Source organism: Nannospalax galili, unplaced genomic scaffold (assembly GCF_000622305.1).
Source record: "Nannospalax galili isolate Female #2095 unplaced genomic scaffold, S.galili_v1.0 scaffold1311, whole genome shotgun sequence".
NCBI classification, from domain to species: Eukaryota; Metazoa; Chordata; class Mammalia; order Rodentia; family Spalacidae; genus Nannospalax; species Nannospalax galili.
The window spans coordinates 411,206-426,943 of record NW_008329527.1 but is presented as its reverse complement, the minus strand read 5'-3'; the positions used below and the strand labels follow the sequence as shown (position 1 = coordinate 426,943).

Genomic DNA, 15,738 nt, shown 5'->3' with positions numbered 1-15,738 from the left:
CTGTTTGAGTTGTCTGTGTCCACCTACCAGTACCACACACTTGATCACTGAAGTTGAAGCCAACAGATGTGTATGCCCACATATTTTTTTCCTTTTTTGTTTTTGAGACAGGGTCTCCCTGTAGCCCCAGCTACCCTGGAACTCGCTATGTAGACCAGGCTGGCCTTGAGCTCACAGAGACCTACCTGCTTCTGCCTCCCAAGTCCTGGGATTAAAGATGTGCACCACTGCGCCGCCCCTTTTCCTCCTTTGTAAGATCTCAGTCTATAGGCCAAGCTGGCCTTATAAACCCCCTACCTCAGCCTACGGAGTACTAGGGTTAAAGGATAAGACACTATTCCTGGCTTCCACTTTCATGGGGTTTTTGTTTTCGGAGACAGTCTCACTATGTAGCCTGTGCTAGCTAGCCTTACTTGAACTTAGTGATCCTCCTGTCTCAGTCTCCCAAGTGCTGGGATTACAGGATTGAGTGACCATATATTGGCTCAAAATTTCTTGGAGTATAAATTTTCTCGCTTAGAATAGCCAGGCATGATGGCGCACACCTTTAATCCCAGCACTCGGGAGGCAGAGGCAGGCAGATTGCTGTGAGATTGAGGCCAGCCTGGTCTACGAGCGAGTTCCAGGCCAGCTGAGCCAATAGGGAGACTCTGTTTCAAAAAGAACAACAGAAAAATTTAGTATAACCTTGCCTATATTTTGCTGGGATTTGTGTTATTCAACTTGGGAAGAACTGGTGTATTTACTGTGTTGTGCCTTCCAGTCCATGAGCATGGTATATCTCTGTAAATAATTTTGTAGGTGTCAGAATTTTTTTAGATTTAAATTTAAACTCTAATACTGTATTTTTTTGTATCCACATGTTCACTGGTATTAGGTAGAAGTTTTATGTTGTACCCTGAGATTTTGGACTCTTATCAAAGTAGGTATTTTCCCACACCTAGAATTCCTTAAAACTTAAAATTTTCAAGTGTATATAGATAACCATGTCCTCAGCTGATACTTGGATCCCACATTCAGGGCTTCTGACCTAATAATGATTTAGACATAATTACATTTAAAACCTCCTAGTGATTCTAATAAACAGCTGAGGTTGAGAACTGCCACTTTTTGGACTTCTCCATCAGTGAGCAAAGATCCTGAACCTGGGTGGCATGTCTGGCTGGGGGCTGGCAGGGTTAATGGGCCTGAGCTTTGCTGTTGAGGGTGACAAGGCCTTGGACTTTGCTAGGGAGTCCAATATACCAGCTTTCCCCAATCCCCAAAAGACAAGGCTGTGATGGATAATCAATTTAATGAGAAAACACTGATCTGTATAAAAAGGTGTTTTTGTCTGTCACTTAGTGTCCTCATTTTCTATATGAGGAGTTGTCTTGTGTAGTCTTGAATGCCTGTTTTGCCCACAGCACTAGTATCTGGGCACACATTGGCTGTTACACAGCAGGACCTGCCTATGGAAAGGTATGTGCCCCTGGGATGGAGCACTGGTCAACAATGGTCTGAGAAGGCCACTAAAATGTGAGTGAAAATAACTGCTGCAATACGGATGTCAGCCCGGGACCATGTGAGGGAGGTAAAAATCTTTGTCTTTTCACTGTTCCCTCAGCCTGTGGTCTCAGTTGAGGGCCCAGCTCTGGAGCCAGCTCTGCCAGTAATAGAGGTCTATCAGTGAAGCTAGAAACAAAAACCAACAGAAGGAAGACACCATGTTGGAGCTTGTGTGAAATCCTCCTCACACCACCACTTAGACCAGGGACCATGGCCAAGTTCCGAGCTTCTCAGTGTGCAGGGGATACAGACTTCAGGCCAAAGTGCCGTCTCCAAAGCCGAGGATTATTAGAGCCTCAGGCAAACTAGGGTTGTGGGCCACCACCCCAGTAGTTGAGTGGGCCACAAACAATCCCTAGCACCCAGGCACTGTACCGCCACGTGACTAGCCAACAGCATAAGGCTGGCAGGGCCTGACTGAGGCCTTTTGGCAGTTTTCCCAAAGCACACACTAGTTCTAGCTCATCTGTCTGAGGCAACCTGGTAGGTGCTGACTACTGTGGGACCCTCAAACCTGTTGACATACCCCTCAGCTTGCCAGAACCCACCTCCAGAGTCCTGTAGACCAGAAATGGCTAGAACGACTCCAGACACTATCAGGGTTGCTGCTGATAGGAATGGAACTCTGGGAAAATGCTGCCAAAGGGCAGCGGTGAGCTGCATAAATACCTGGCACCTGTATGGCCTGCTTTGTTTTCCTTTTATGCCCTGGATATAGCTGCTGGCCATATGGATCTCCACCCATAGAACAGGCTAGGGCCAGTCTCCTGAGGATCAGTAGGCAGATGTCTAGATTCAGCCCTGGGTAGTGCTGGCCTGTTCACTTCCTGCTCTAGTCTCAGCCCTTATCTGGACCCACTTTGCTTCTTGCTGCCCTGTGGTCCTCTGCTCCAGCCCTAGCAGAGAACACAACCCCACCTCGTCGAAACTTTGAGACCTGCTCTACCTGCTGCCTCAGGCCTGAGGAAGCAAACCTGGAGAGGAATTGTAACCAAAAGTAGAGAACCATAGGGGGCACAGCTACAGGGAAGGTGGGGAGGATGGGGAGGATGGGGTGGAAGGTGGGGGCCAGTGGAATGGTGGTTGTGAGTGACCCACAGGTCTTAGTCATCAGCATCGGGTGCGGGGATGCCCTACGTGGGCCTGTAGTGCTTCCCGGATGCCCCGCTGCCAGTCTCGTGCCAGCTGCACTGGAGTCAGGGAGGCCTGGAAACAAGAATGCTGGGTCAGTCTCCTCAGGTACTGCCTCTGATCCCCTCAGCACAGGTGCCAGGCCTTGCCTGGCTAGCACTCACCATATTTTTCATGCCCAGCTTGGCTCCATATAGCAGCAGCAGCTTCATGGCTTTGTAGTGGCCATGGCGCACAGCCTCATGAAGAGCTGTGTCCCCCTCCTATGGAAAAAGCAGGCAGTTAACACTTCTGTCCTCACCTACAGGCCTGCAGGAAGGGCCTATTGCTAACCCAGTGGCACCCAACCAGAGGCTCTGGCTTGGGCTACTTGCTCAGTCACAAGCACCCACCTTATCCTGTGCATCTATGTGGGCTCCACACTCGATAAGGTGCTCCAGGCAGTCAGAATGGCCTGTGCGCACTGCCACGTGGAGAGGGGTGCTCCAGATCTAAGAGGAGGTGGGGTGCAGTGCTGGTTCTGGGCTGGCCATACCTCCCAACCCCAAAATGCTGTTCCTTTTCTACTGTACAGCCAGCATCTGCTCCCATGTGCTGCTTATCTGCTTCTATCAGGATACCCAAGGCAGGTACCTCAACCCCTTACCTTGTCCCGTGCATTGACCTGAGCTCCCTGGTTAAGTAACTGTTTGAGGATGTCTAAGTGCCCTCCACGGCAGGCCCAGAACAGAGGTGTCCTGTCCAGCTACAACACAAAGTACCAAAGTGCTCTTACCCACAGAGTTGTGAGGCAGCCAACTGGACTAGCCACCACATTCACCAGGAGGGAGGGCTGTTCTTGCTTCTCACCAAGTCCTGTGCTTCCACAGCAGCCCCTGCCACGAGCAGCTTGTTCACCAGCTGTTCATGACCTTTCAGACAGGCCCAGTGCAAGGCTGTGCGGTGGAGCTAGGAGCACGTGTGAGAAATTAGGCCAAGGGAGCACAGCTGCCCCCTAGAGGCCTCTTCCCCCTTTTCCCAGAGCTGCTGAAGCCTCCCAGGCAAGGACCAGAGTACACAAGATGGGGTACAATTGTCATAAACCCATCCATCCACCCACCCATGCTACCTTGTCATGGGCATTGGGGTCCCCTCCATCTGTCAGGTACTTGTCAATCAGGGCTTCCTGGTTCTCAGCAGCTGCCTTCAGGAACAGCTCCAGGTCCACAGGGTCCATCCGGAACTGGGGCTGCAGCTGGGTGAGCAGGACAGGATCACGTTATTTTAACCCCAAGCCTGAAGACACTGGTAATTGTTGCTTCACCAGTCTGGCTCTGTGATTCCTAAGCATCAGGCCCTGCACACTTGGCCTACGTGACTGTACTTTTGTTTTTCAATTTCCCTATCAAGAGATTTCAAATGAGATATATATGTATATGTTGTATGTATATGTTGCACTGTCCCCCTGAACCAAGTTCATATGTTGAATACTAATCCCCAGTACATCAGAATGAGATGTTTTTGGAAATACAGTCTTTGAGATCATGTTAGAGTAGGCTGGACCCTTTTCCAATATGACTTGTGTTAAGGGCAGCCTTAATCGGCTGTCTTTATACCAGTGGACATTTGGATACAAGTGGGCACACAAAATACTTGATCAAAAGGCAGAGATGACTGATGCATCTACAACCAGGGGACAACACTACTGTGCCAGCTGCCTGGAGAAGCAGGAAGGATGTGTGAGTGGATGCTCTGAAGGAGTCAGCCCTGCTGACAACAGATACCTATGTCCAGCTCCAGTATTGTGAGACAGCCCATTTGTGTTGCTTAAGCCCCCAGCGGACAGTACTTTCTTGGGCATGTTTGTGAAGGACTGTCTTGATTAGGTTAACTGATGTGAAGACCCACCCTAAATATGGGCAGAACTATTCCATGGACTGGGGTCCTGGACTGAAGAAAGCAAGCCAGCCCAAGAAAGTGAGCATAAGCATCCATAGCTTTTGTTCCCTGACTGTGAATGCAGTGTGACATTTGCCTCACACTCCTGCTGCCAGGACTTCCCCACCATGATACACCCTGGAACTCTGAGCCAGAAGAAACTCATCCTTAAATTGCTTTTGTCAGGTATTTTGTCACAGTATCAAGACAAACAACTAATTCATTGCCCTGTCAAAAGAACAGAAGGCCCTGGCATGCATTCCATCCAACTTCCTATATGCTGGCTGTGTCGTTGTAGCCCCTGCATCCACTCACCACTCACCTCAACAACAGGCTCAGGTTCCCTGGGGGGGCCTTTGCATCTCAGTCGTTTTTCTCTTCGTCTTTGAATTAAGTTTTCCAAATCCGTCAGATTGTCCAGATTCAGTCTGGAGCTATTAAATCTTTCCAGCTAGGGCAGAAAGAGGTCAGAAAACACGTCCAGGCCAGCCATTATCCACTGGGCAGGGGCCTCAAGGCAGGCTCCTGGCTAGACTAATCCTGACCTACCTGTCTTGAGATGCCCAGCCAACTTTGGCTGCCTGACTCTGGCCATGGGCTCTAGGCCCTCACTGCTCAGAGCTGCCCATGCTGGACTGACTGTCCTAGTCTCACCCCAGCAGCACTCACTTTCTTCTTCTTCTCCTCTTCCAACTTCAATTTCTCCCGGGCCACAGCCTCTTGGGGTCCCAGCCTCCAATCACTAGGCCAACCTCCAGGATCAGGAATTCCATGTCCAAACCCCAACACTTTCCTATCAACTCTTTCTCCGCTTACCTGTAGGATAGGTAGAGTGGATAAAGAATCAGGAAAATTGGAGGAACTCTTGGAAAATCAGTGGGATGGCTAAGATCTGACATCAAAGATCAGTTATAGACCTGGGAGTCAGCCTGACCCTCCCACTGAAAGCTTCCTTGTGGGCTGCAGTGTTGGCAAGCCCCTGGACACCTGTGGCTCTCACAAACATTGACAGTAGCCAAGACCTAAGGGAACAACTGCCTGACAACTATCAGATCACAGGGTTGAGGGAATGAGGCATCTATTTTTGCCAGTGGGCTCCTGCCCAGAGCCTTGGGACAGATGACACCTTAGCTTCCCTCCTGGGCTGTTGTTTTAGATTCCTATGAGATCACAACACTACCACCTGACCCAAGTTTGGAGTAGAGGAGGTGCCCTGGATCAATTTCTATATTCCGGTTTCAGCTCTTGGCTCTTAATGAAGCCACGATTCTGTGTCCGTAAAAATGGGCTCAAACCAGCACCTACAGCCTGCCATGGCTGACACAAATTCCTCTAGCCACCACCTACACATCCTCGGAGCTGAAGAACACCCAGAAAGAAGGTGCAGATTATGGGGGAGAAACAAGAGTCTGATGCTTCTGGCCAGGTGGCCCCACCTTCCCTTCTAAGTCAGCAGCTCCAGTGACCTAATGCTCCCTGGGCCAGGCTTTGCCAGCCACCTCCCAACAGGGGCCATACCAGAATGGGTTTCGTTGGTACCACTGACCCTCTGGTACCTCCTGGGCCTCATACTCTCCATGCGCACATCAGCCAAACTGACATCCCAAAGCCTTACTGGTATCACTGTTTCACTGCTCAAGGAACACAAGAGTACCATCCCCAAAGTGGCCAGACATTTCTAGAGCAGATTCACAGTGCTTGGACTAAAGGAACACCCCAGCTACTCCCGTGGCTTCCAGAGTAACTTATCATTTCCCATTCTTTAACATCCCCCAAAAGGCCAAAACTATAAACTTGAGGGTGTAGCACTGTGATAGAATGCTTGCCTAGCAGGTGTGAAGCACTGAGATGGATCCCCAGCACCACACTCACAAAGAAAAAAGCAAAAAAAACTTCAAAGATTTTTCTACCACCCAATTACTCTCTCATTCTCCCCTCTTATTGCCTCCCTCTCACATGAGAACTAGGCAGGAAAGAATGACATGCTGCCTTGCCTCTATAGCCTGACCCTCAGACCCCAGCAGTTGTCTGTGCTCAGCCAGACCATCACTCTGCCCAGATGGTCTAAGTACTTAAGCCTTGTGTTGAATCCTCACCTATCACCTCATACCCCCACCCTCTGCCCCACATCCTCACCAACTGCTGAATGCTGATGAAGTCCATGGTCCCCCCCCCGATTTCTACACACACAGTGAGACAAGCAGAGCAGCTCAGCACTTTTATAGAGAGCTATCTCCTGGGGGTGAGGAAGGACAGTGGCTTGTGCCAGAGCCAGATGACTCTGGGGCCCTGTCACACTAACCAAAATACCAGTCTGGGAATGTGGCCCACTGAGGGCAGGAAAGGAACTGTTTGGAGCTGAGTCGGCTACCTCCTCAGACACCCACTACCCTGCACCTGCCATGGCTGATGTCTTGGGGGGGGGCACTTAACTACCACATGTGCAGGGGTGCCAGGCTATCAGCCCAGACCCAAGGAAAACCTTTCCTACTCTTCTGAGCTTAGAGCCCAGCCTCTAGAATATAGGTCTGGCTGCCTGAGACACTGCAAAGACCCAGCCTAGTCTAAAGCAGGAATCCTACAGAGGACCTCAGAAGGGACAGGAGAAGTGGCTGTGCTAATGCCTTGGGAGTCCTCATGGACCTACTTAATGAAACCAGACATCATACAATTTCCCAACACACCAGTTTCAAGGCTGTCCTTCCCTGATTTGTCTCAGTAAGTGGATGGCTAACATATCACTTTGCCCACTATCAGAAGCCAGCCCTGGCCTGTCGTCAGTCCTCATGCTTCTGGAGAAGCCTTCCAGGTCTCCAAGAGATGCCCTTCAGGAGGGAAGGGGGACTGAGACGGTATATAGCAATAACCATGACAAAGCAACATCTCCAGCCAACAAAATCAAATTCCTAATTCTTCAGAAGCCACAAATGCTTTTCACCCTGTGGTGCCCCAAACTCCAACTTGACCTTTGAAAGGAAATTAGATATCCAGTAAACAAGACTCCAGCCTAACAGCAATACAAGCAGAGATGACCAAATGAGAGGGAGGGGGATTATGAGTAAAGGAGGACTAGAGGCCCCAGCGGAGCACCAGAGGTCCTGCCCATAGAGCTGGCCTCAAGGATGTGCTCCTGAGTTGAGCTTTGAGAGAAATTAGGGAAACACAGCTTTTATTTTATTTTTGAGACAGGGTCTCAGTGTCTCACCATGTGGCTCCGACTAGCCTGGAATTCTTTATAAAGACCAGGCTGGCCTCAAACTCAGATCCACCTGCCTTTGCTTCCTGAGTGCTAGGATTAAAGGCATGTGCCAACATGCCCAGCACAATTATATTTTTGTACATATCAGATTGCTAGAATTGATGAAATTATGGAAGTCAGTGTTGGTCAAGCTTTAGGAACTGGGCACAATTTTCCCCCCAGAGTACTGATAAGTGAACCTAGGGCTTTGTGCATGCCAAACAAGCATTCTACCACTAAGCTATATCCCCTACTGAGACAGAGTCTTACTAAGTTGCCCAGGCTGGCCTTGAACTTACTCTGTAGCTCACGCAGGTCTCAGCCTCCTAAGGAGCTGTTATCACAGGCCTGCACTACCACCAGGCCAGGCTGGGCACTGGGTACTCTTGCATACTACTTGTAATGTGCCATGCACTCAACAGAATGCCCTACAGACTCAATCAGTCCCCAGAGCAACCCTGAGGCAGGCCTATTCTAATCATTTTCAACTCACGGACAAGAGAGCTGAGAGACAGACAAGTAAAAGAACACTGTACCAAGCTCACTTAGCAGCATTTGATAAATAGTACACATTCTGATGCTTGCATAGTTTTGCATTTTTATATTTAGGCCTGTATATCTTGAAATTTATCTTTGTGGGATGAAGTCAGGATATAAACTTTATTTTCTTCTAAATGGATTGATTTTTCTGCATGAACTTAGAATATCATTGTCTGTCCAGGCTCTGATGCCTTTAGCCTCACCAAACCTCCCTGCTGGCTGCTATCCCCTGGTCAGAACAGGGCTCTTCTTGAGAGTTCTGGCCCTGGTTCAGGCCCTGCAGCATGAATGCTGAGCAAGGCAGGGGTGTGGAGAGCTAGTCTATGTGTCCTTCAAAGGCAGTCAGAGAGAGGAGGTAGTGCCTCAGCTGGCCAGCAGGTCCCGTAGGTCACTGTTGCAGGGCAGCAGGTCACATGCTAGCCGTGCTTTGCGATCCCGGATGGCCTTCAGGGCTGGGCTATGTTGCAACAGGAGGGAGCAGATGTCCTTGTGACCCTTCTCTGCAGCCTGGGGAGAGAAAGGCCTGAATCAAAAGGCATACCCACACTGGGCCCTGCACTTTCTTGCTTCACTTCTAGGACCTGCCTGCTCCAAAAATATGTCTCCTAGAAACAGACTCTGGGTGTTTGAGCAGATTTCTAATTCCTACTAAATCCCAGTGCCTTATAAACAGATTTGTGAAGGACCCTGATGTCATTTGGGCAGCTAGCCTGAGTTCTTTTTTGTTCTGTTTTATTTTTTGAAACATGGTCTCACTATATAACACTGGCTTATCCTAGAACTTTCTATGTAGAGCAGGATGGCCTTGAATTTTTGGTAATCTTCTTGCCTCTGCCTTCCACGTGCTGGAATTATAGGTATGAGCAGCCACCCTCAGCCTCAGTCTGGATATTTTTTATTTTTGTTTGTTTCATTCTTTTTTGTTTGTTTGTTTTGCTTTTTTTCAGACTGGTTCTCACTATGTAGTTCAGGCTAGCCTCAGACTCACAATCCTCCTGCCTCTGCCTCCCAAGATGTGGGAGGTATGCCACCATGCTCAGCTTAGCCTGAGTTTTTCTTGTTTGTGTCCTTTACCCAGTGACCACTGTCTTTGGCCAGATCTACATAGTAAAAGCAAGCACACATGGGGCTAGAGAGATGGCTTAGCTTTAAGAGCATGTACTTACTGCTCTAGCAGATGACCCAGACTGAGTTCATAGCACCCACATCAAGCAGCTCACAACTGCCTAGAACTCCAGTTCAGGGGATCCAATTCCCTTTGGCCTCCAAGGGCACTTGCATGCACATAGTACACATAAATTCACACAGGCAGGCACACAAATCTTTTAAAAAATATTCACACACTTGGTGTGTTGTCATACACCTTTAATCCTACCACAGAGGCAGAGGCACACAGATCTTTTGAGTTCCAGGCTAGCCAAGGTTATAAAGTATGTGCCTGTCTTTAAAAAAATTAAAAAGCACAGAAAACTGGTATGGTGGTTCATGCTTTTAATCCTAGCACTCAGGAGCAGAGGCAGGAGGATCTTGAAAGGTTGAGGCCAACCTGGTCTACATTGTGCGTTCCAGGCCAGCTGTGGCTACAGGGAGACCCTGTCTCAAAAACTAAACACACAGGAGGCTGGAGAGATGGCTCAGTAGTTAAGAGCACTGACTGCTCTTGCAGAGGACCTGGGTTCAAGCCCCAGCACCCACATAGCAGCTATGAACTGTCCTTAACTCTAGTTCCAGGGGACTCCAATGCCCTCTTCTGACCTCTGTGGCACCTACATACATGCAGGCAACATACTCTTACACATAAAATAAAAATAATAAATAAAATATTTAATTAAAGAAAAACAAACAGAGAAGGCAAGACATCCCATTATTAATTAAAATTAAGGGATGGCTCTAAAGGGGAAAAAAAAAAAAAAAAAAGCACAGAGCCCTGGATTTCTAAACATTTTCACCAGTGTTTACAGATCATCTAGCGGGTACTGGGGACCATGGGCACAGGCTGTATCAGACACGGTCCCTGTCCTTTGGTAAGTTTAAGGAAGCAGTGAAAATCTGAGGCGTAGGCCAAATTTTGTCCCTCTTCTCTGAAATAGATGATCCCATTCTAGAAGTTGGTAAACTTCTAACCTGCCTCCTACATCAACATAACAGAATTCAGTGATTTTACACAGCTTATGTTATTTAACTTGCATAGTAGCACTAAGAGGCAGAGCATCATTATTCCTGTTTTTTAGAGGAAGAAACTTGGGCTTCTCAACTTGATTGACCCAAGGTCACAGAGCAGTCTGAGGAGTCTAAGCCAGATCTGTGTGCTTCAAAGGTTAAACTTTCAGTAACTGTCACATCAGTAATATTCCCAACTCCTCCTCCAGGCAGATAGATGGATAAACTGCAGGTCTCCCTATAGCCAGCTAGCCTGGAACTTGCTCTGTACACCAGGCTGGCTTCAATCTCAGAGATCCATCTGCTTCTGCCTCCCAAGTGCTTGGATTATAAAGACATGTTCCATAATGCCTGGCAGGTTTTTTGTTTGTTTGTTTTTTGTTTTTTAAAGACAGTCTCACTCTATCCCAGGCTGGTTTTGAACTCATGGGCAATTCTGCCTTAGCCTCTCATGTGCTGAGATTATAGGCATGAAGGCATGAACCATCACACCCAGCTATTTGTGTATTTGTGTATTTGTGTGTGTGTGTGTGTGTGTGAGAGAGAGAGAGAGAGAGAGAGAGAGAGAGAGAGAGAGAGAGAGAGAGAGAGAGAGAGAGAGAGAGAGAGAGAGAGAGAGAGAGAGAGAGACTGACTATCATATAACGCCAGGCCTTGAACTCCTGATCACACCCAGCTATTTGTATGTCCAGTAATGAAAAAGAAAAAAGAGAAAGAAAGAGGGGGGAGAGAGAGAGAGAGAGAGAGAGAGAGAGAGAGAGAGAGAGAGGAAGGAAGGGAAGGAAGGGAAGGGAGGGAAGGGAGGGAAAGGAAGGAAGGAAGGAAGGAAGGAAGGAAGGAAGGAAGGAAGGAAGGAAGGAAGGAAGGAAGGAAGGAAGTCTCATATAACCCCAGGCTGGCTTTGAACTCCTGATCCTCTGTTTCCACATCACAAGTTCTGGGAATACAGAGATGAACCACCACAGCCAGTGAGAGAGGTCTTGAAATTAATAAAACATAGCACTCCAAATTTGAATCCAAATCTTTGTTTTGCAGATCCTCTGGAGGAACAGAGGCCCAAGGCTCTCAATTTTGTTCAGTTTAGATAATGGCATGTTGCAGACAGTTACAGCCTGCATTTCAAATATGTTTTTTATAACCAAATCTAAACTACTGATGTTTTCAAACAGTCTAAACAGAAAGAGAGAGAGACAGAGACAGAGACAGAGAGACAGAGAGGAGAGAAAACAATTCATATACATCCCCAACATAGAGAAAAAAGGACGGTGCTGCATTTAACACCAGCCGGCATACCTTTGGGAGTGTCCTATTTTTACAAAAAAAATTTACTGTTTTTATTTTATCTTGTATGTATGGGTGTATTACCTGCATATATGCAAGTTCATTCGTATCATGCAGTGCCCATGGAGGTTAGAAGAGGGCATTGGAAACCCTGGAACTGGAGTTATAGACAGTGGCCAGCTGCCATGTGGGTGGTAGGAACTGAACCTAGGTCCTCTGTAAGAGCAACCAGTGCTCTTAACTGCTGAGCAATCTCTCCAGCCCTGCAGTGTCCTTCTGTAAATGTCTATCCTGTAAAGGATGGCAGTAAAATATCTGAGGCACACCAGTTTAGACCATTCAGACTCAAGTACTAGACAAGATGGTATAGGCCTGTAGTCCCAGACAGGAAGACTTGAGTTCAAGGCCTGCCCAGACTACACAGAAAAATGTATTAAACAAATGAGGGCTAGAGAAATAGTTCAGTGATTAAGAATGCTTGCTCCACAACTATGAGGACCAGAGTTTGGATCCCAGCACCCATGTAACAAGACAGGCATTCCTACATATACCTGTAACCCCAATTCCAAGGGGAGTGGAGACAGGAGGCTTACTGGGGTTTGCTGGCTTCCAGCCTAGCCAAGAAAATGCAAGTCCTGGGCTCAGGGAGAGACCCTGCCTCAAAGGAAAAGGCAGAGTGTAACAGAGGAGGACACTTGGTGCGCACTTCCAACCTTCACACATGTACACAGGTGCATGCACCCACATACACAAAAATGATTAAATATATCTTTTTAAAAAATCTGCTTCTACAGCCAGCAAGGATTTAACAAAAGCCAACATACAGCTGTTCACTCAGCACAAATTCACTGAGCACCTGTGCTACTCACTAAGGCTATAACACTAAATAAAGTCCCAGCTGCTGCCTCTGGTGAGACAGACCTCAAACAGACTCTTCAGTGCAGGCTGCATACAACTTCATACAACTTGTCACAGCTAGGGACCAGGCAAGTATAAACTATTGTCTAGAAGGAAGAGGAGAAACCAGCCAGATGAAAAAAAAAATGGAAGAGAAAAAGGCTGGGCATGGTGGTGCACACTAGAAATCCTAGTACTTGGGAGGCAGAGGCAAGAGGATTGCCACAAGTTTGAGAATAGCCTGGTCTGTATAGTGAGTTCCAGGTCAGCCAGGGATACATAGTGAAACCCAGGGGGCACAAAAAAAGGAGAGGGAAAAAAAATATGAGGGGAAGGGCTGGAGAGATGGCTCAGTAGCTAAAAGCATTGACAACTCTTGCAGAGGACCCAGATTCAATTCCCAGCATCCACATGGCAGCTAACAACTGTCAGTAACTCCAGTTCCAGGGGATCTGATGCCTTCTTCTGACCTCTTCAAGCACTGCATGACACAGGTGCACTTACACACATGCAGGCAATATACTCATAAACATAAAAAATAATTTTTTAATTAAAAAAAAATAAGGGGAGAGGCATGCATTTAGGAGGAATAATGTGTGATGTTTGGTGATAGCAAGTTCAAGAAGAGGAAAAACAATTATCAGGGCCAGTAGGGGCCAAGAACAAGAGTAATGAGGCTGTCCCAAATATACAAAGAACTGCAAAAAATTAAATAGCAATGGACTAAAATGACCAGTCAACAAGTGGGCCAACAAACTGAACAAACAGTTTTCAGAAAATGAGATACAGATGACCAACAAATTTATTTGGGGTTTTTTTTTTTTCTTTTTGGAATTTTTAAGACAGGGTCTCCCTGTAGCCCCAACTGGCCTGGAACTCACTATGTAGACCAGGCTGGCCTTGAGCTGACAGAGATCTGTCTGACTCTGCCTCCTCAGTGATGGGATTAAAGGCGTGTGCCACCACGCCAAGTACCAACAACTATTTTTAAAAAGTGTACAACATCCTTAGTCATTAGGGAAATGTAAATTAAAACTACTTTGAGATACCATCTTACCCTAGTCAGAACAGCTATCATCAAGAAATCAGAAGACAAATGTTGGAGAGAATGTGAAGAGAGGAATCCTTATTCACTGCTGGTCAGAGTGCAAACTTGTATAGCCATTATGGAAATCAGTTGGAGGATCCTCAAAAAATTAAAAACAGAGCTACCATATGACCCAGCTATCACTCCTGGGCATGTATCCAGAGAACTCCATATCTTATTATAGAGATATTTTCACCCCCATGTTTACTGCTGCCCTACTCACTCTAGCAAAGAAATGGAACCAATCCACAGGTGAATGGATATGAAAAATCTGGTATGTATATAAAATCAAGAATTATTCAACTTGAAAAAATAAAATCACAAAATTCACAGCAAAATGTAGCCCTACAATATAAAATATTAAGTGAGGTTACCCAATCTCAGAAAGTAAAAAATTTTCTTTCCTATTCCAGATCCTAGCCTACAATATTTACATGTACATATATAAACAAACACATTGTAGATACACTATAATATTTAGAATTGAGAACAAGAAAGAGTAATTTGAAAAGAAAAGGCCATATTGTTTTTGTCCTTTTTTCATGGAGAATGTGAGAATTCAAATTTCTGCATACTGAAGTAACAGTCCAATGAGTCTGGACCATCATCTTTTCAGGCAGAGATGGTGAGAGCTGGGCTTTTTTTTTTTTATTCCTCTGACCATTAGTGTAGTGGGAATTGGATATGACTGGACACTCAATGCATGTTTCACATTGACCCACTTGGAAAATGTGATTTTTAAAATTTTTTCTTAAAAATTTTAAGGGGCTGGAGAGATGGCTCAGCAGTTAAGAACACTGGTTGTTCTTGCAGAAGACCCAGGTTCAAATCCCAGAACCCACATGGCAGCTAACAACTGTCCGTAACTCCAGTCCTAAGGGATCTGACAACCTCTTCTCACCTCCTCAGGCACTGCATGAAACAGGTGCACTTACCTCCACACAGGCAATACACACATACATAAAATTTTAAAAATAAAAAACAAAACAAAACAACAAAAAAAATGTCACCTCCCTCTGCTTCCCTGGGCTGCACATACTGCCAGCCTCTTTCCTGGATGCTGGGGCTGACCTCTCGGCCGGCCTGGGGCCACCACTGCTTCCTGATCCCTTGCATCCAGACGGACCCAGTTCCTTCTCGAGGTCCCCAGGAGCCCTCTAGGCCTGGTCCTGCCCTCACCTCCCTCTGCTTCCCTGGGCCTGCAGACTTGCCAGCCTCTCTCCTGGGTAAGTCAATGGCACCCTCAGGGCCTTGACTCCCCCAGCCTCATTCACCCTCCCATCTCCCCTGCTCATCTCTCTTCCTAGCCTGGGTGATGTCCCATTCCTTTTCTTGGCGGCCCAGACACCAGCGGGAACCACCACTGCTTCCTGATCCTTTGCATCCAGACCAACCCAGTTCCTTCTCAAGGTTCCCAGGAGCCCTCTGGGCCTGGTACCGCCCTCACCTCCATCTGTTTCCCTGGGCTGCACGGCCTGCCAGCCTCTTTCCTGGTCGCCAGGGCTGACCTTTCAGCTTCCTGATCCTTTGCATCCAGACCAACCCAGTTTCTCAGTGCAGTCAACAGGAGCCCTTGGGCCCTCTTCCTGCCTCCATCTCCCTTTGTATCTCTGGGTGGCATGGCTACCAGCTGCCCAAGACCAGCATCTTTCCTGGGCCAGGCTCCCAGGCCAGTCCAACCCCCAAATTCCTGAGGTGAAAATCTTTCCTGGAGGGATCCAGACCTTAGGAGAAAGCCTGAGAGCATCTGATCCTCATCTGACTTGGGCCTCTGTGGGAACTCCTTAAGACAAAAGCAATCTGGCCACTCCAATATAAAATCAGAAGAGAGAACCAGAAGCTTAGACGAACCAGCTTTTCATGCCCCAAAAGTAAACCACAAAGGCACATAAAATTTACAAAAAGAAGCAGACCTAAACCTGAAGGCTTGAGTCTCACA

The 15,738-nt window shown here is 47.3% G+C and overlaps 2 protein-coding genes across 5 annotated transcripts in view; both read right to left on the bottom strand.

The window, feature by feature from the left end:
• Nucleotides 1-1,275: 1,275 nt before the first annotated feature.
• Ankrd23 (ankyrin repeat domain 23) lies at nt 1,276-8,694 on the bottom strand. 3 transcript variants are annotated; one of them, XM_029565885.1, is made up of 9 exons: nt 8,578-8,694; nt 5,266-5,412; nt 4,919-5,047; nt 3,788-3,913; nt 3,529-3,627; nt 3,326-3,424; nt 3,072-3,170; nt 2,844-2,942; nt 1,276-2,754 (listed from the first exon to the last, which is right to left on the bottom strand). In XM_029565885.1, the coding sequence occupies exons 4-9, from the start codon at nt 3,893-3,895 to the stop codon at nt 2,659-2,661; spliced, it is 600 nt and encodes a 199-aa protein (XP_029421745.1). In that variant the 5' UTR covers nt 3,896-3,913; nt 4,919-5,047; nt 5,266-5,412; nt 8,578-8,694; the 3' UTR covers nt 1,276-2,658.
• The window catches only part of Ankrd39 (ankyrin repeat domain 39), a 22,571-nt gene continuing 15,313 nt past the window's right edge, over nt 8,481-15,738 (bottom strand). For both annotated transcript variants that reach the window (XM_029565980.1, XM_008837992.3), the window contains one exon: nt 8,481-8,881. In XM_029565980.1, coding sequence (XP_029421840.1) covers nt 8,738-8,881 — 144 coding nt within the window. In that variant the 3' untranslated portion in view covers nt 8,481-8,737. The remainder of the gene's footprint in view (nt 8,882-15,738) is intronic.